Below are 19,064 nucleotides of genomic sequence, written 5' to 3' on the forward strand. Positions count from 1 at the left end.
AAGGCAGTGGCATGGTCCTAGCTCTCTGCAGCCTCAAAATCCTGGGTTCAAATGATCCCTTCCCCTCAGCCTGGTGAGTATCTGGGACTATAGGTGCAAGCCACAGTGCCCAGGGGTTAAGAAAATTGGTGCGGGTGGGGGGAAAGAATCTGCCCAATGCCTGGATTCCTAACCACTGAGTTATACTGCCTCTCAATAGCACACCCAGAACAAATAACATAAAATAAAATTAAGTAGGTAAAAAATCATTTAAAATAAGAAATAAAGATAGATGCATTATATTTTAGTATTTCAATGTTTATGATTTAAATATAATAAAGAATTCTGACTTTTAAAATTAATGGTGATAATAATATTATTACCAATATGGAACATTCATTATTTTGACACCTCATCTATCTCTGCCTTCTTTTATCAATATCACCAACATGTCAATTGTGGAATCACCTTTCCCCTCTAAATTTCATTCTGTGTTCCAGGGCTTGTCATGCAACATCAATAAATTATCTAGTCAATCACCACCAAATACTTTTGGATATAGCGATTGTATCAGAATTGCCATGTCAAACAAGCCAAGCTAGTCAAAGCCAATCCAAAGACACTCAAATCTGGGTTTTTTTTTTTTTTTTGCTTTGATTAAAAAAATGAGAAATTATCTCCTTCCACTGGATTTGTGGAGAAAATGAAAATCAATCCCAGTTGCTGCTGAAGGCAGCAATATCACCACTAGAGGAACCTCCCAGAAAAGGAAAAGCCCAGACAGAAAAGTCAAGCAAAAAAGATGTAGATAGAGAGAATGACCCTTGATGACATCATTTGAGAACCAAAACTGTACTTGAAGAAATTGCTACCTTTGTACTTTATAAATTATACAAGCCAATAACCACCAGCACTCTTGATTCTTTTTTCTGAAAGCAGTTAGCATTTGGCTTCTGTCACTGGCAAACAAGAGTTTTGAATTAATCGCTGTCTTTGCATTTATACTGTGTTCTTGCCATATGTTCACACCTTTTAATTCTCAAAATAATAGTGAGGTATGTAGGACATAAACAATTTCCATTTGATAGATGGCATCATTAAGATCACAACTGAAGATATACTTTAGAAAATATTTAAAATATGGGATATATATACCTTCCAGGTCTGCTGAAATAAGAAAATATAATGGAGACATTAATCAAGTAATTGATAAGTGATTCAATATGAGACGTGAGGAAGAAAACATACCAAGATTTTAAGAAAAGAAAAATGATGGTAGCTTTACTTAAATATGGAACAACTTGAGAATTTAAGGAGAACTTAGAGGAGATTATTAATTTGTTTTCAGGCATATTTACAACAGACTGAAGATCCCAAACCTGAAAATCCAAATGTTCTAAAATCTGAAACTTCTTGAGTGTTAACTTGACAATCAAAGAAAATGCTCCTGTTCCATTTCAAATTTCATATTTTTGGATTTGGGATGCTCAACTAATATAATACAAATATTGCAAAATCTGAAAAAATCTGAAATCTGAAACACTAAACACTTCTGCTCCCAAGCATTTTGAATAAGGGACATTTAACCTGCATGACACTTCGGTAGGATGCCTAGTTAGACAAGTCTGATGAACAACTATAAGTATTAGATTTGCATTCAGAAGAGCCATCATGAAAAGAATATATAACCATAAGTCACCCATAATGTTGACAGCTGAAGCTATGGAATGGGCAACATAACTAGAACTTTATGGATTATTAGATTTCAGGTCCTTTCTCAATATCATTTCACATAATACGAACAATGAGAGTGGTGATATCAACCTAACTAAAAGATAGGGATGTGTGTGTGTGTGTGTGTGTGTGTGTGTGTATGTGTGTGTGTGTGTTTTGCAGGAAAACGCATTTAAGCTTTCTAATATAATTCAATTGGCAAACATGATGCAATTATCTATTAGACAAAAATGGCTTTTGGAACTTAAAAATTAAGACTATATGAAGAGCAGTTAAATTATCTCACTTTTAGATTGTATTAAAACTGAATTAAAATCATTATTTTCTAAATTGGTCAGTGTTTCTTCTCTCTATAATGAGAATATTAATACTGAATATCTTCATGCAATCAAATATATACATTGCCCTATTCACAAACAGTATCAAGCACAATTATGCTTTAAGAGCTTATTATCCAGTAAAAAGACATACAAGAAGCAAATAACTATAACACAGTGTAATCCAATGGAGAAAAATGGTAGGTACATCAAGATATATCTTCCGCCTTACTCCTATGGTGGTCAGCCCAAAATCCTTGGCAGCACCTTATATCACCTAATCGCTAACCTGAAACCTTAAAGGAGGCATGATACTATTTCTCACTGAAAAATACTCAGCAGGTTTTTTCCTTTTCATGTATTTAATATATAAGCAGAAATAATCCCCATTTACTTAATATTTGACATCTACATAAGCTTACATTTATTGTCATGAACTTAAGCCTCTTTGGTCATTATAGAGTACAAGTTTATCATTTATATAATAGAAGATCAAATTTTAATTTAAATTAAAGCTTGAACTGTTTAAATGGAAAAAATATGAAAACACTAAAATAGTATAAAGTTTAAATTTGTTCTAATTTAGTAAAAATATTTTAAAATAATAACTCACATTCCTTATAAAAATGCAAACCAACTTTAAAAACTTTATATTAAAAACTGATTTCATTTTATATCATTAAAGCCTACAGCTTATATAGTAAGCAATCCAAGAACAGTGTACCCACAATCACAGAGTAGGGAAATAAAGTACATCAGCCTTGCCCATGTCCTTAAGATAAGGTAACAAAATGAAACTTGAATGACACATGGTTCAAAGACATGAAGTTAGGAGACACAGAAGTTATTCATTAAGACAATATAGAATAGATTATTTTTTAATGCACAAAATTTATTTCTTCTTTCTTTATACTAATATTAACACATTTATTATAAATCACATTTTCTTATCAGTTATCTAATTGATTTTACGAGGCCTTGAAAAATTAAATGAACAACTCACTGTTTGGAAGACTCAGGAAATTTTGGTTCTTCTCTTTTCTTCATTTCTATCATTGGTTCCATAGGAGTAAGAACTACTGCGGCACATGAGACGACAGAGTGATATGAGTCCTCCCGGCAAACTGTTTGTTCAAAAAAACCGAGGAATTGTAAATGTCAAAATTATTTATGAACTAGTCTCACTTCTCCTTTTTCCCCTTTCTATATTTAGTCTAATAAAAGATCTAATTCTACTAAAACATTAATTATTAAATTATCCTTAAATATTTTCCGCTCTAAGTCTTTTCACTCACTAGCTATATGACCTTGGGCAATTTTTCCTTTTTAAATCCCAGGGTGGAAAAGGTATTGCCAACAGTTTATAGTCCTTCTCTAAACAAGCTTTTCATCAAAGAATGAAAAGTGCACAAGTTATACATATACAGTCAAAAGAATCTTTGCAACATGACCACACCTGCTAAGTCAACATCAAGATCAATAAACAGTGCATCACCAGCACCCTAAATCCTCCTGTGGTACCCCTTCCCAAACACTACTGTAGCCTCTGAACTTAACCATTATCATCATTTATAGAACCATAAATAAGTTTTGCCTATTTCTGACCTTTACACAAATGGGATCATATTCTTTTGTGAGCATATTCTTTTCTTGTTTGTTTGGTTTTGTTTTGTTTTTTGAGACAGGGTCTCGCTCTATCTCCCAGAGTGGAGTGCAGTGGCACGATCTTGGCTCACTGCAACCTCTGCCTCCCAAGTCCAAGGTATTCTCCTGCCTCAGGCTCCCGAGTAGCTAGGATTACAGGCGCCCGCCACCATGTCGGCTAATTTTTGTATTTTTAGTAGAGATGGGATTTCGACAGGTTGGCCAGGCTGGTCTTGAACTCCTGACCTCGAGATCCGCCCGCCTCAGCCTCCCAAAGTGCTGGGATTACAGGCATGAGCCACCGGCCAGGCTCTTTTTTTTTTTTCTTTTTTTTTTTTTTTAGAAGGAGTCTCACTCTGTCACACAGGCTGGAGTGTAGTGGCATGATCTCAGCTCAATGCAACCTCTGCCTCCCGGGTTCGAGTGATTCTCCTGCCTCAGACTCCCAAGTAGCTAGGACTACAGGCGTGCTACCACGCCCAGCTAATTTTTGTATTTTTTAGTAGAGATGGGGTTTCACCATGTTGGCCAGGATGGTCTTGATCTCTTGACCTCATGATTCGCCCACCTCCGCCTCCAAAGTGCTGGGATTACAGACATGAGCCACCGCACCTGGCCCAAGCATATTCTTTTATGTGTTTTGTATTTCATTCAATGTGTGCTTATAAGATTCATCTGTGTCTAGTAGTAGCTGGTTCATTCTCATAGCTGTGTGGCTTTCCACTGGTGAATATACCACGATTTATTTATACATTTCATTAATAATGAACACAAGCTATTTTCAGTTTGGGGCTATGTCAATTGTCTATGAACATTCTTGTACTTTTTTAAACAGTGCACAAACATATTTATAATGGAAAAATATCAATAAGCTGTAATCGTTTCTAGGATATAGTCGTGTTTTATGTTCTGCTTTAGTAGCCACTGCCAAATACAACTCAGAACTGTCTGTACTAATTTGCATTACCAACAATAGAGAAAGAGTTTCAGTTATTCCACATCCACATCAACTCTTGGTTTTGTCACTTTTTTCTTATTAAAGTTCTAATATTGTATTAATTTTCTATTGCAGCATAAAAAATTAACACAAACTTAGCAGCTTAAAACAGTATCAATTAATTATTTCACAGTTCTAGAAATCAGAAGTCCAGATGGGCTCAACTGGGTTCCCTGATTAGGGTCTTACAAGGCCAAAATCAAGGTATCAGTAAGTCTGGGCTCTTATCTAAAGTCTCTGTGTGAATAATCCACTTCCAGACTTACTCAGGTTAACAGAATTTACTTCCTTCCAGTGGCAGGATTCAAGTATCCTTTTACCTTGCTAGCTGTTGTGATTAGGGACCGCTCTGAGCTTCTAGGGCTACTCACAGGTTCATGGCCTATGGCCCATCCATCTCAGCAGCGGGGAACATCCTTCACATTGAAGCCCTCTCGTGCTTTAAATATCTCTGATTTCTTCTTCTGCTACCAACTAGGGAAAAAACATTCTTTCTGCTTTTAAATGGCTCATGTGAGGCCTACCCAGATTATCTCCTTTTTGATTAACTCAAAGTCAACTTATTAGTAGCCTTAATTACATCTGCAAAATCCTTTTTGCCAACTAATAATCACAGCAGTGATGCCCTATCATCTTCCCAGCAAAGAAAAATTAAGGGCTGGAGTCACGTGTCATCTTAGAATTCTGCCTACCAAAGCTATTCTTTTAAGTGTGTAGTGTAGTATGGCATTGTTACTTCAATTTATATATTCTTGATAATGAATGAAATTGAATATATATAGTGCATATTCAGTCCTCTTTTTACATGGTTCTAATATGCAAAAATTTCACTAACATGGTTTAGTTAAATAACATCAGTCACCCCCCAAAAACAAGGTTCAAATTGCAGTTCACATGGTGTATTAACCGTGAGTAATTGTATAAAGTACAAACTTCTTTACTAGCACTTCAGTACACAAATCATTATGTAAATAAAAGAGGTACATCATGATCAGTGACACACACACATCACTTCTTTCAAATTCTGTCAATTATTGATAACTAGGCATTACTTATTCAGTTCAAGCACATAAATAATAATGTGTAGTTGCATTGCTTCCTTGTCTCCCCGTGATTAATTTATGTGACATTTTATAAAAAATAGACAATGTAAGGAAAAAATTTGCCAATGAAAATGAAAGTAGAGAAAAGAAATAAAAACTGATAGTGAAACCCTGTCTCTACTAAAAAAACAAAAAATTAGCCAGGCATGGTGGCATGCGTCTGTAGTCCCAGCTACTCAGGAGGCTGAGGCAGAAGACTTGCTTGAACCCGGGAGGCTGAGGTTGCAGTGAGCCAAGATTAGGCCACGCACTTCAGTATGGGCGACAGAGCGAGACTCCGTCTCAAAAAAAAAAAAAAAAAGAACACGGAAAGTGCTGGCTGGGCACGGTGGTTCACACCTGTAATCCCAGCACTTTGGGAGGCAGAGGCGGTGGTTCACACTTGTAATCCCAGCACTTTGGGAGGCAGAGGCAGGCAGATCACAAGGTCAAGAGATTGAGACCATTCTGGTCAACATGGTGAAAGCCCATCTCTAATAAAAATACAAAAATTAGCTGGACGTGGTGGCACGTGCCTGTAATCCCGGCTACTCGGGAGGCTGAGGCAGGAGAATCACTTGATCCAGGGAGTTGGAGGTTGCAGTAAGCCGAGATCGCACCACTGCACCCTAGCCTGGCCACAGGGCAAGACTCCGTCTTGAAACAAAATGGATAGTGCTGGAAGTGATATTTGAATCAAATATAAAAACATAGTACAACAAACAGAAACACTCAAGTTTTTCTTTTCAGAGTACAACGAACAGAAATACTCAAATTACTCCATTATTTAATTGCACTTAAAAAGTTAATTTTAATAATGCATAAAAAATTTTATTCACTTATAAATTTTATAAAGGTAAATTATGGAACAGCAGACAATTATAATATAATGTAATATAAAAAACATGAGACAACGTCAAGCCATTCCATATTCAAATAGATTTGCAGCATCCATGGGTTGAAAATCAATAATACATTTTTCAAAATTATTTCTAACCATAGATATAAATAATAGTTTGAGGCAACAACATAAAAACCTATGTGCTAAATTTGCTCTTCTGTGAAAAGAATTTTTGTTGTTAATGTATTGCAATGAAGTGCAGAATATTCCATCTTAGGCTTCTGTCACTAGAGAGTGTCACAGCACGGATAACTGGAAAATAGAAGTCCCCATTTCTTTCTAGACAGATGAGGCCTTTTGGCCAAGATCAGGGTCACTAAACAACTACTGGAACTGCACCTAGTAGAAGTCATTTATCAGCAACCATCAGTTAATAAGAAAAGGATGATTCAGGCCTGAGAAACCGATGTTTAATTATACAAATAGGGACTTTAAAAGAAGAAAAAATACTTGATAGTCACAAAAATTGCTTATCCTAAAACTTGCTTCTAAGCACTAGTCTTATTTATTTCTAGATAGTTATTAAATATATAAACACCAAAATGAACAAGCCTTCCAGGGACCACTCAGTCAGAAATCTGCAAACCTCAGGGCAGAGTAGAAATCATTTTTAGCTTTGAAATGAAGTAGTCTGACCTTGTCATGTAACCTTTTATTACACAACAAAAACTATGCTATTACAGGAAATGACTTTCTATTATTGCTATATTCCCTAAAATGTTTCTTTCAGATTCATAATAAACTGAGATGCAAAATCTAAACACTAAAATTTTAAATTACTCCTTTTCTCCAGTTTGGCTACATCAAAATAATTTTATTTAATTACTGAATTTTTATCATTGTTCTATTTTTTAATTTATAAAATCATTGTTAAAGCATAAAAAAGCAATATATTTTATATTTTAATAAATTTCACAAAACTACCAAGGATTCATCAGAGAGATATTTTTGTCTTTCATGCAAAATTAAAACATTTAAATGACTGAAGGTGCCTAGAGTAGTTATAAGTAATGTGTTTCTGATATTCTTGTATTATATTTTATTTATACATATTGATTACATTTGAGATCACCCCTCCAATTCACCAAAATAGTTTACTATTAACTGGCAAATTGCAGCCTTAAAAAAAAGAATTTGCTTTTGACTTGGTAGAGTGTTCACTTTTTCATTTTCTGTTCCAAATATCCAGGATCCATGTATCTACCATGTAACAACCCACTGATAAAGCTTAACCTAGCAAAAGAATACATTATTTAACAAACATTTAAACGACATGATAGACATAATTCTGCACTAACTGTGCATTTACTCTTACTGTATTGTTTTTACCCTTCAGAAAAGTTCTATGGCATATTGTTATTACTGCCATTGCACTTTTCAAGGTCACACAGCTTTAATATAGAAAAACCCGAATTTGATCTATTTCTCGCTAGTCCTCATGCTATTGAACATACTTCATGCTGATTCTCATTTAAATATATCAACTGCTCTGAAGTAATAGTGTAAATGTAACAGTTTATCTTTTTCAATTGTTTATATTCAGTAATATCCCTACATCTGAATTCTTTATTCTAAGAAAAGCTGTGAAACCATCAAGCAGTCTGCTTGTACAACCATATTATTTAAGACTATATTTTGTACAACCATATTATTTAAAGCTAATATCATATTGAGATTTTTTTAAGATGTGAAAGAATTGCATCGAAATTATCAATATCTTAAAGTAAAAACTTCTTAAAAAATAATCCGTATCAGAACATATCACAACTTTGACTCACCACACAAATGCTTTGGGTTCTAAGCTCTGTCCTTCAAAATGACTTACAACAATGGTTTTTCTATTGTTCCACTGGAGAATGAGTGTTTTGCATTTGTTTTCCCATTAGTAAACTATGAATAATAATCTTGCACTTGAGTTGTGGTGATGATTAAATGAATTAATGCATGTAAAGTGCTTAGTATAATGTCAGGAAAATGATATTCTTTTAAAATGTTAGCAAATATTATTTATAACTGTTTTACTTTACGAGATGGTGTTTTATTATTTGCCCAAGCTGGAGTCTAGTGGCTATTCACAGGTGCAATCGTGATGCACTACCCCTCAAAGCCCTGGGCTCAAGCGATCCTCCTGCCTCAGCCTCCTGAGTAGCTGGGACTACAGGTATACGCCACCATACCTGGCTGATTTGTTTGTTTGTTTGTTTGTTTGTTTGTTTTATATGCCAACTTGGCTAGGCTACAAGCCCCAATTATTCAAACACCAACTCAAGTGTTGCTGTGAAAATATCTTCTCTACGTGTAATCTGTTAGCTTTAAGTGATATTATCCTAGGTAATCTGGATGGGTCTGAGTCAATCAGTTAAAAAAGGCTTAAAGCAGAGTTGAGACTTCCTGAAGATAGAAATCCCACCCTTGTCAAAAGTTCCCTCCTGCTCTACCTGATAGTCAGCTCTACATATTTTGGACTTACCTAACCAGTCCCCAAAATCACATACGTTGATTACTTGTTACAAAAACAAATAGACAAAAGAAACTTCTTTATATATTTTACTGGTCTGTTTTTCTGGCTGATAAATACATAAGTTAACAATGACATTTTGGTATTAAATATCAGTTTTAGTGAACCAGTAAATATTTCCTTTTAGTGCCTATACAAAGTTTTTTGATGAAATAATATTAATCCAGAATTGAAAGAAGAAATGAAAAAAAAGAAGCAGATAAGATACAAGTCATTGCATCATGACTGTAAATAGCACACATTGAGCAAAAGCAGGCATGTATATTCATTCCTTAGTAGCATTAATTGAACTACTCCATATCCAGACACTGTAGTAGGTGCTGAACTTGTGAAGATAAAACATAAAACATTTGCCTTGCAGTAACTTAAAGTGTAGTAGGAGACTGCACCATTTAGAAAGTGTAAGCATAGAAGCCAGCCAAGTAAAGTAACTGGCAGGATCAAAACAGTAGGACTGCTGCAGTCTTGTTCACTCCTGTTACTTAGTAGAGTTCCAGGCACAAAAGAGGCACTCAATAATATTTGGTAAATGAATGACAGACTGAAGAAAAATGAAGTGAGGTATGGAGGAAAAGAAAAGATGCTAGCCAAGCATAGGAAAGAGGGTGCTAAAAGGCAATGAGATATGAGAAAATGTTACATATATATTGAGAAATGAAAATAATTCAATGTGATTGGGGCCTAGACAAGACACAAGAAGTTGCGGAAGACTCAGCTGGAGACATAGGTCATTGGCAATGCCTTAAACACCTTCTAAACTTAAAAACATTAGTATTTGATCCTAAAGTTAATGGGAATTGATATCGATCATTAAACAAAGAGCAACCTGATCAGCTTTATATATTTTAAAAAATAGCCTGGGCAACACCTAAGTACAGGAACAAGATTGAGTGAAACCACTGACAGCACTATTGAAATAAACAAGGTGAGAAATGGTGAGGGCTTCTTATTATTTGAAGTAGCAGTGTAGTGGACAAGAGGGGAAAAAGTCGAGTGCAGAGTATTCAGAAATGTTAACACTTCCGTTTCAAATATATAGTCACAGTCTATATCTACTTATTTTCTTTATTAAGATGAAATACAATTCTCAGCACACTACAAAATCAGAAAATATAGCAACAGTATAGATGAGTGTGAGAGAAGATCCATCAAAAGAAGAAAGCAAAGACCTTCAAATTATTAGGAGACAATTCAGTTTACAATTTAAATTTAAAAATATTCTGTACAACCATATTACTTAAGACTAAAATCATCTTGAGATATTTGTTAAGATGTGAAGGAATTGCATAGAAATTGTCAATATCCTAAAGTAAAAACTTCTTAAAAAATAACACAGAAAAACAGATGAAAATAACTATACCCTGCAAACTCAGACAAAACTATAAAGTGTAAATGAAAATATTAAATTTGGTCAGGCTTACCTCATATCACCCAAATTCTGGTAATTTTGTTGCTGTGTGCCAATAGTAACCTTTCATTTTATGACAGATGGTTGGAATATATGAGGTCTATTATAACTGAAATTGCATATTTTCCACCCATTTAATCTCAGTTTTTTTCTTGCCTTAGTTTTTGAATAGTTCTTTTCACAAATATTTCGTTGTGAAATTTTTTTCTACAATAAAATTGAAAGCTAACAAGTGATAGAGAAAAATAGCAAAAGTTATGAATTCCATTTGTAAGCTTACCTATCTTATTATTAAAACTCAAAACACTTTAGTATGTTTGGGGCTTGCAAAAAAGTGTCCTTCACTTCAAACATAAGCTGATATAGCCAATGGTGTTCTTGAATGTCAAACATGAAATAAGCATTTATAAAGTCCCTACTAATTATAAAGTAAAAAAAATTATGAATAAATTGTCATTTATTTTAATAAATAGAAAATTAAGTTAAAATGTTGTCATTAGGGTGGGCGCTAATCCAGTATGACTGGTGCCCTTTTAAGAAGAAGAGATTACAACACAGACAGACATAGTGGAAAAAACATCTGAAGACACAGAAAGAAGCCATCTAGAAACCATCAGGAGAAGATGTCTAGAGACACAGAAAGAAGCCATCAGGAGAAATCAACTCTGCGGACACACTGAATTGGAACTTCTAGCCTCCAGAACTGTGAGATAATAAATGTTTGTTGTTTAAGCCACCAAGACAATAGTACCTTTTGTTATGCCAGCCCTAGCAAACTAATTTAAAGAGCATTTTAGGGGGAGAGAATTACTTTTACTAATATTAATAACTAAATAAAAAGATCTCAGAGTTCTAGTCCAAACTCCCACCTAACAGCTGAATCTACATTGCTACTACTCCTATCTTCTCCCATTCCAAATATCTCTGACAGATGTCCAGTTCATACTTCAATAATTCTAATGCTGGAAAATACGTTACCTTGTCATTATGGTTCCCTCCTTCCCAATGTGACCTAAGCTTTTAGTGTATTTAAAACTAGATCATGTATAGTTGTAAGAATTTGCCTGTGTTTATATCTATATCTACATATATGTACACATTACATACACTATCTGTATCTATATATGTACATACACATACATACACATGTATGCATATATAACATATAATATATACTATAAACACATACATATATTTAAAACATGCATACAAATGATAGCATCAGAAAGAATAGAGTCATAAACAATTATTATTGCTGATAAATTAGATATTAAAAACTTTATCAGCATTCACAGCCACCATTTAGAGCAGAAGATGCTACCTAGATTAAGTGGTTTTCAAGTTTCCATAAAAAGCAATGTGTAAGAACTTTAGCACCACTCGAGGTCTATGAAGCCCTTCATCACTGACAAAAATTCCACACACAATGTTAGAATGGCATAATCATCTGTAGTCTGCTCCTTCTAAGTAGTTCACATAGAAGGTTTATGGCTTGTTGTTCATTAAAGATTTCATTTTAATATTGGCAGGACCATTAAAACTTATTGTGGCAAGGCCAGGTATGGTGGTAATCCCAGCAATATGGGGAGCTGAGGTGGGTGGATCACCTGAGGTCAGGAGTTCGAGACCAGCCTGGCCAAAAGGGTGAAACCCTGTCTCTACTCAAAATAAAAAGAAAAATTAGCCAGGCATGGTGGCACATGTCTGTAGTCCCAATTGCTCAGGGGCTGAGGCAGGAGAATTGCTTGAACCCAGGAAGTGGAGGTTGCAGTGAGCCAAGATGGTGCCACTGTACTCCAGCCTGGGAAATAGAGCAAGATTCCATCTCAAAAACAACAACAGCAACAAAAAAAAAAACTTATTGTGGCAGACTCTATTTTCTAAAGATGGCAGCACCAATATACATTCTGATGGCAGCAGTGGTCCATGTGGAGTGGTGGCTGCGAAGATGTTGGTTGCAGTGTGGGAGGTGTAGCTGGGGCTGTGCACTCCACAGAGCAGGTTGGAGAGGAACAGGTGGAGGTCCTGCCCCCTTACAAGTTGGAGGGGCTCTCCTAGGAGACGCAGCAAACCAGCTGTGGCTATGAACCCAGGAATTCCTGAGCTCTTGGGGGCCCAGGAATTCCCCTGATCTCAGCAGGTTCCTGCTGCCTGAAATTTCCCTGATTCTGGTGCCTGCTCCGATTTTGGAGCACAGTTGTGACAAAGCCTGGGCACGGCCATGACCCTGCTGGGTATGCACATGCTCAGGGTGGCATCAACACGCCAGAACCCTCCTTCCTCGAGCCCCTCTGGACTTTGGGTGCTGATAAGCATGGGAGGGAGGTGAGGGGGAGGGCGAAGGGAAGGTTGGCATGGGTCCACAGGCTGTGGATGGCAGGTTGATGATGGCAGAAAGCAGATAGGCTCCTGGGTGGAAAGAGGTGGGTCCCTGGTGAAGCCTCACCTTTATGCTAGGGATGGCCTGAAGCCTGGGTGCCAGGCTGCCAGTTGCGTGGAGCAGAGTGAAAATTATGGCGCCTTTTCCAGGCCCGGCCATGGCCACCCATGGAACAATCAGTACACACTTCCTCCTCTTTGAAGCCCATAAAACCCTGGACTCAGCCAGACTTGTAGAGACATTAGGACAACCTGCCTGTGGGGAGGAGCTACCCACTGTGGGTCTTCTCTCAGCTGAGAGCTGGACAGACATCTGGATGATCTGCCTGTGGAAAGAAGCTACCCACTTCAGGTCTCCTGAGAGCTGTACTGTAGCTCAATAAAACACCTCTTTGCCTTGCTCACCCTCCAGTTGTCCATGTACCTCATTCTTCCTGGAAACAAGACAAGTACTTGGGACCTGCTGAATGGCACAAACAGGGCTGAAACATGCTCCCCTAGTCACCATGTTGCGAGCATGAAAAGAGAAGAAAGAAGAGAGAAAAGAAAAGGAGATAAGAACTGAGGCCCTTTGGGGAGTTCAGCTCTAAGAGTTCCCTGAGCCAGGCTCTTACATCCTATTTGGCACTCTGCAGCTCCTGGGATCTCCAAGCTGCTGGGTGACAAAGTGTTCCCTGGTGCCTGCAGTGGAAGCCACTTGTGGTACACCTGGTCCAGCCATAGCCTCACAGGGAACCAGCGCCTGTGCCAGCCCACCGGTCCCAGCCAGTGTGCTTTGTTGTACACAGTGGCCGGACCCTGGGATTGCTCGCTTACACAATCCTCACCACTTCATGCCTGGCTCACCACTGGCAGGCATCAGATCTGAGCCAGTAGTACAAGCTGAGTGTGGACTGCCAGGCCAAGTGAGCAAATCAAGTCCAGTGGTCCTGAGCAAAATTTGGGCAAAGGCACCACCAGCCACAGAGACTGCTAGCTGGCAAAGCAACAACTGAGGATCCTATGACATTTTGGGGGGCTCATCCAGGATCTGCAGAAGGGTGAGTAAAAGCAAACTTGCTGCTTTCTGTCCTTTTTTTGGGAATCCCTAAACTCCACTATAACCATACTGATAGAAAAATGCCAGGCCTCTGTTGGCCAGTTGAAAGTGACTAGCATAGCTGCTGGACTTAAGACATGAGGACAGGCTTGCTGGGGAGGACACTACCAATCCCCCATCACCCTTGGGTGTTGGGAATGTTGGCTTTATTCCAATCCAGTTTCCCTTCATGGAGGTCTAGCCATCGTGTGGGATCAGAAGGAGGTCCTGGGGCAACTGAGGGTATCTGGCTGAGGCTACATCTCAGTGTTATCCAAAGGCCTCTGAACTAACTCCAGTCCCTGACTGCCTGTTAGGGTGTCAGCACTAGGACCTCCAGTCTTTCCTATCATTCTTTCTTTCTTTCAAGGCTGTCGTGGCTCCTTTATGTTCTTTATATACAATGATAAGGGTGTTTTTGCAAAGTACAGAGACAATACTGGGTAGAATAAGCACTTGGCTTGGTCATCAGAAGTGTAAATCAGAACAATGTGATGTCTATCTGCTCTTAGAAGCAAGAAGGATGTAACAATTGAGAGTTTTCTTTCCCCTGTTGAAGGAACCCATTTGCACAGGGCAAAAGGTTTTTTTCCCAGGCACCTTCCCCACCCCCGAACTTAAATCCTCCTTTTGGGAGGCATCTTGCTAGGCCAGGTCCCCAATTCCCAGGACTCCCTTTCTTTCCCTTGTTTGCAGAGGACCTGGTCCCACAGCTTCACCTATTTATAATAAGGAAGCAAGAGATGGGCCGCCCCACCAGTTTCTGGCTGCAATATGGTGAGGGCCACTAATTTAATGGGTCCATATACCCTCCTGAGGCTTTTTTTTGTCCCAAGTTTAGTTTTGAGGCCCTAGAAAGAAAATCTAGATGTGAGAGATCCAAAGGCACATGACAGTGAAGTTTAGGGGGCACAGCACAGGTGAGCATGACTAACTCCTGCCAACTAGGCCCTCCTGCCTCGTGGATGGAGGTCATGCTCCCACCCATGGCATAGATAAGGTCTAGGGAATTCAAAGGTTACCAAAAGCAGGAGGATTAGGCACCATATAGGTGAGTGTGAATATTCCTGTCGGGTATGCCTCCCCACTTCATGGGTGAAGTCACACTTGCACACATGGTCAACACCTGCAAAGATCACTGGGATTTAGGGATATAAGGTCAGAAGAAAGAAAGGGATGCCCTTTTTTCTTAGCCTCACCTACCCTGGGTATTTGCTGGAAAGAGAAAGGAACAAAGGGATGCTTTTTACTCCTCTTTCCTGATGGGTAACCAACCATCTTCAACCTGCACTCCTCTTGACTGCATCCTGAATCACTGAGACCCCTTTGACCCTCAGACTCTGGAAAGGAGAAAAATGACCTTTTCCTCCTCTGTTCTCTCTTCCAGAAGGGTAAACAACCATCTTTAACCTATACTCCTCTAGAGTGTGTCTTGAATCCCTGGGACTCTTTGACACTCAGACTCTGGAGAAAATCTGCCTTATATTCCTTTGCACAAAGGTGTGGCTGAATTATGTTCTGCAGGAAGAAGCATGGCCTCAGAAATGAAGCATTAATTTTAATACCATTCTGAAGCTGGAACTTTTCTGTAGACATGAGAGCAAATGGTTTGAGGTCCCACATGTGCAGACTTTCTTTGCCTTGCAGGGAAGTTCGGACCTTTGCCAGCATTGTAGGATTGATTCTGCCCTCCTGGTGGCAATTTCAGAAAAGGCTGCAAGAAGCAATCCCAGGGAAATAGAGAAGCAAACCCCAGAGGTACCTCCATTGGGGGAATCATCTCCTTCCACTTCCCTTATCCAGGTTCTCTCTAAGCTTGCTCCATCCTAGAAATCTTAGTTTTAGGCACTTTTGCCCCTACAACAGGCTGGCGAATATAGTCTCATTAAGGCCCAAATTTGCTTTTCTCTACGGAACTTAAGGCAGATTAGGAGAGATCTTGGAAAGTTTTCAAATGACCCTGACATTTGCATATAGAGGCTTTCTAGAATTTAACCCAAGTATTGTAACTCTCCTGGAAGAACATTATGTTACTTTTGAATCAGATCCTGACTACTGTGGAAAACCAGGCCACCCTGAAAGCAGCAGATAATTTGGGGGATGAGCTTTGTATGTCATATAGTGCCAATCCAATTAGAATAGTAGTATCATTGGAGGATCATAAATGGGACATCAATGATGAAATGGGAGAATGGAAGAGGAAACCCTCTCAGGTGTGCATACTGGAGAGCTTATGAAGGACAAGAACTAAGCCTCTTAATTACTCCAAGCTATACATGATAGAAAAGGGATTCAATGAGAACCCCACTGCCTTCCTGGAAATGCTAAAAGGGGTCTTGGTAAAGCATACCTCTCTATCTCTTGATTCAGTTGAGGGATAACTGAACCTGAAGGATAAGTTTATTACTCGGGCAGCCCCAGACATCAGAAAGAAGCTGCAAAAATAGGCTGTAGGACCAGACAGTACTTTAGAGAACCTCCTGAAATTGGCCACCATGGTATTTCATAATAGGGATCAGGAGGAAATCCAAAAAAAAAAAACATGAAACACAAGAAAAGGCAGAGGCTCTAATGGACTCCTTGCAGGCTCACAAACCCCAGAGTCCCCTAGATGTACCTTTTAACTGCTACAAATGTGGCAAGCCAAGGCACTTCACGAAAGACTGCCCAGGCAACATGAGAAAGCCACCATGATGCTGTCCAGTAGGTAATGGAGACCACTGGAGGGAAGACTGTCCCCAGAGACACAGGTCACCAGGTCCAGAGCTAGTCTCTCAAGTGGTCCAGCAGGACTCACACATCCCAGGGCTCCTCTCCCCAGCTCTGGTGGTCCAGACCACCATTACATTCCAGGAGCCCAGGGTGATTCTGGAAGTTGAAGGGAGGAAAGGGGACCTCCTCCTGGACACTGAAGCAGTACTTTAAGTTCTCCGCTCCAGTTCAGGCACTCCCTCCTCTCTTAGCACTACCATAAGGGGTGACTCAGGAAAGCCTTTAACCCAATAGTTTTCTCAACCCCTTAGTTGTAGTTGGCAGGACCTCTTGTTTACTCATGCTTTCTAATCATGCCTGAAAGCCCAACTCCCCTCTTGGGCAGGGATATTTTGGCTTGCATGGGAACCACTATCTTTATGGCTCTGGGACAGACTCTTTGTCTCCCCATAGTAGAGACCAATATTAACACAGAAGTTTGGGCTACTCCAGGGAAAATTGGCTGAGGTATTGTGCCATATAATGTGGCAGGACTGCTGTCTTCTAAGGGGAGTCTCTGACTAACAGACAACCACCTACTCAAATATCAAGCTCTGCTATTAGAGGGATCTGCAGTATAGTTAAGAACCTGTCTCTCCCTAAACTCAGCAATCTTCCTCCCAGAGTAAGCTGGGGAGCTTGAACAAGACTGCAAACAGATAGTAGTGCAAACCTATGCAGCCGGAGAGGACCTCAAATAAACCCCCTTAGAGAACCTGGACTGGACTCTCGTTACAGACAGAAGTTCCTTTGTAGAGCAAGGGGTCCATAAGGCAGGGTATGCAATAGTCACCCTGAATGATGTTATTGAGAGTACGCCTCTCTCCTCAGGCACAAGTACTCAACTAGATGAGCTAATTGCCCTCATGAGGGCACTTGAATTAAGCAAGGGGAAAAAAGTTAACATTTATACTTATTCTAAGCATGCTTTCCTAGTCCTCCATGCCTATGCTACTATCTGGAAAGAGAGGAACTTCCTCACAGCCAATGGGTCTCTCATTAAATGTCATCAGGAAATTAACAGATTATTATTCATGGTATTCTTTCCACGGAAAGTGGTAGTAATACACTGTAAAGGACACCAAAAGGGGATTGATAAAATAGCTGAAAGAAATAAGTTGGCAGACCAAGCAGCCAAATTGGCAGCAAGAGGGCCTCATATATCTGATCCACTTGAGGCCCTCTGATCTGGGAGTGCTCCATAAAACAAATGAAACCTCAGTATTCCTCTGCAGAGATAGAATGGGCTGTATCTCAGGGATACATGCTTCAGTCCTCAGGGTGGCTGCAATTAGAAGAGAGCAAGCTTCATCTACCAGCTTCCAGCTGGGTTCCAGCTGGGTTCTTAAAAATCCTCCACCAAGCCTTTCACCTTGGTAAAGATAAAACCTGTCAAGTGCTCAAAGGTTGTTCTCAGGTAAAAATCTGCTAAAAATGGTCAAACAGGTTGTTAATGCTTGTGAGACTTGCCTCAAAAATAATCCCCTCAGTCAATGGCTTCTCCCCCTGGAACCCAAAGGATGGGAGTCTACCTCGGGGAAGACTGGCAGATGGATTTCACCCATTTGCCAAAGACAAGGGGCATCCAGTACCTCCTAGTATGGGTAGATACCTACACTAACTGGGTAGATGCATTTCCATGATGAACAGAGAAAGGCTATGAGGTGATAAAAGAACTAATTAATGAAATAATTCCTCACATTGGACTTCCCAAGTACCTTCAGAGCAATAATGGCCCCTTGTTCAAGGCAGCTGTCACCCAGGGGGTATCAAAGGCAATAAGCATACAATACTATCTTCATTGTGTTTGGAGACCACAATCCTCAGGAAAGGTAGAAAAGACAAATGAGATTATTAAAAGGCACCTCAGTAAACTGTCTCAAGATACTCATATTCCATGGATTACTCTTCTCTCCATAGCCCTACTATGTGTTAGAAATACCCTTTCAAAGCTGGATTTAAATCCCTTCAAAATGGTGTAGACTTTTCTCACCAATGATTTCTTGCTAGACTGAAAAAGCTCTGATTTAATTAAACATATAACTTATTTGGCCCATTTGCAACATGAACTGCAACATCTATCAGAGGCCCAATCTCATGAATAAGGCCACTTCTATTCAACCCAGCACTGGTAAAGGCACTTCCTTCCCTTTCTCTCTCTCTAGTCCCAGAATGGGGGTGAGGGCTTACTCTGTACTTCTTTCTACTCCTACAGCAGTAAAGGTCACTGAAATAGATTCTTGGATTCATTATACTTCAGTAAAAGACCAGGGAAC

General features: G+C 39.1%; 1 protein-coding gene across 4 annotated transcripts in view; it reads right to left on the reverse strand.

The window, feature by feature from the left end:
* CCSER1 (coiled-coil serine rich protein 1) overlaps window positions 1-19,064 on the reverse strand; it is a 1,484,089-nt gene that overhangs the window by 1,147,627 nt on the left and 317,398 nt on the right. For all 4 annotated transcript variants that reach the window (XM_055296996.2, XM_055296998.2, XM_055296995.2 and 1 more), the window contains one exon: window positions 3,034-3,154. In XM_055296996.2, coding sequence (XP_055152971.2) covers window positions 3,034-3,154 — 121 coding nt within the window. The remainder of the gene's footprint in view (window positions 1-3,033; window positions 3,155-19,064) is intronic.

This window comes from Symphalangus syndactylus, chromosome 10, assembly GCF_028878055.3.
Source record: "Symphalangus syndactylus isolate Jambi chromosome 10, NHGRI_mSymSyn1-v2.1_pri, whole genome shotgun sequence".
NCBI classification, from domain to species: Eukaryota; Metazoa; Chordata; class Mammalia; order Primates; family Hylobatidae; genus Symphalangus; species Symphalangus syndactylus.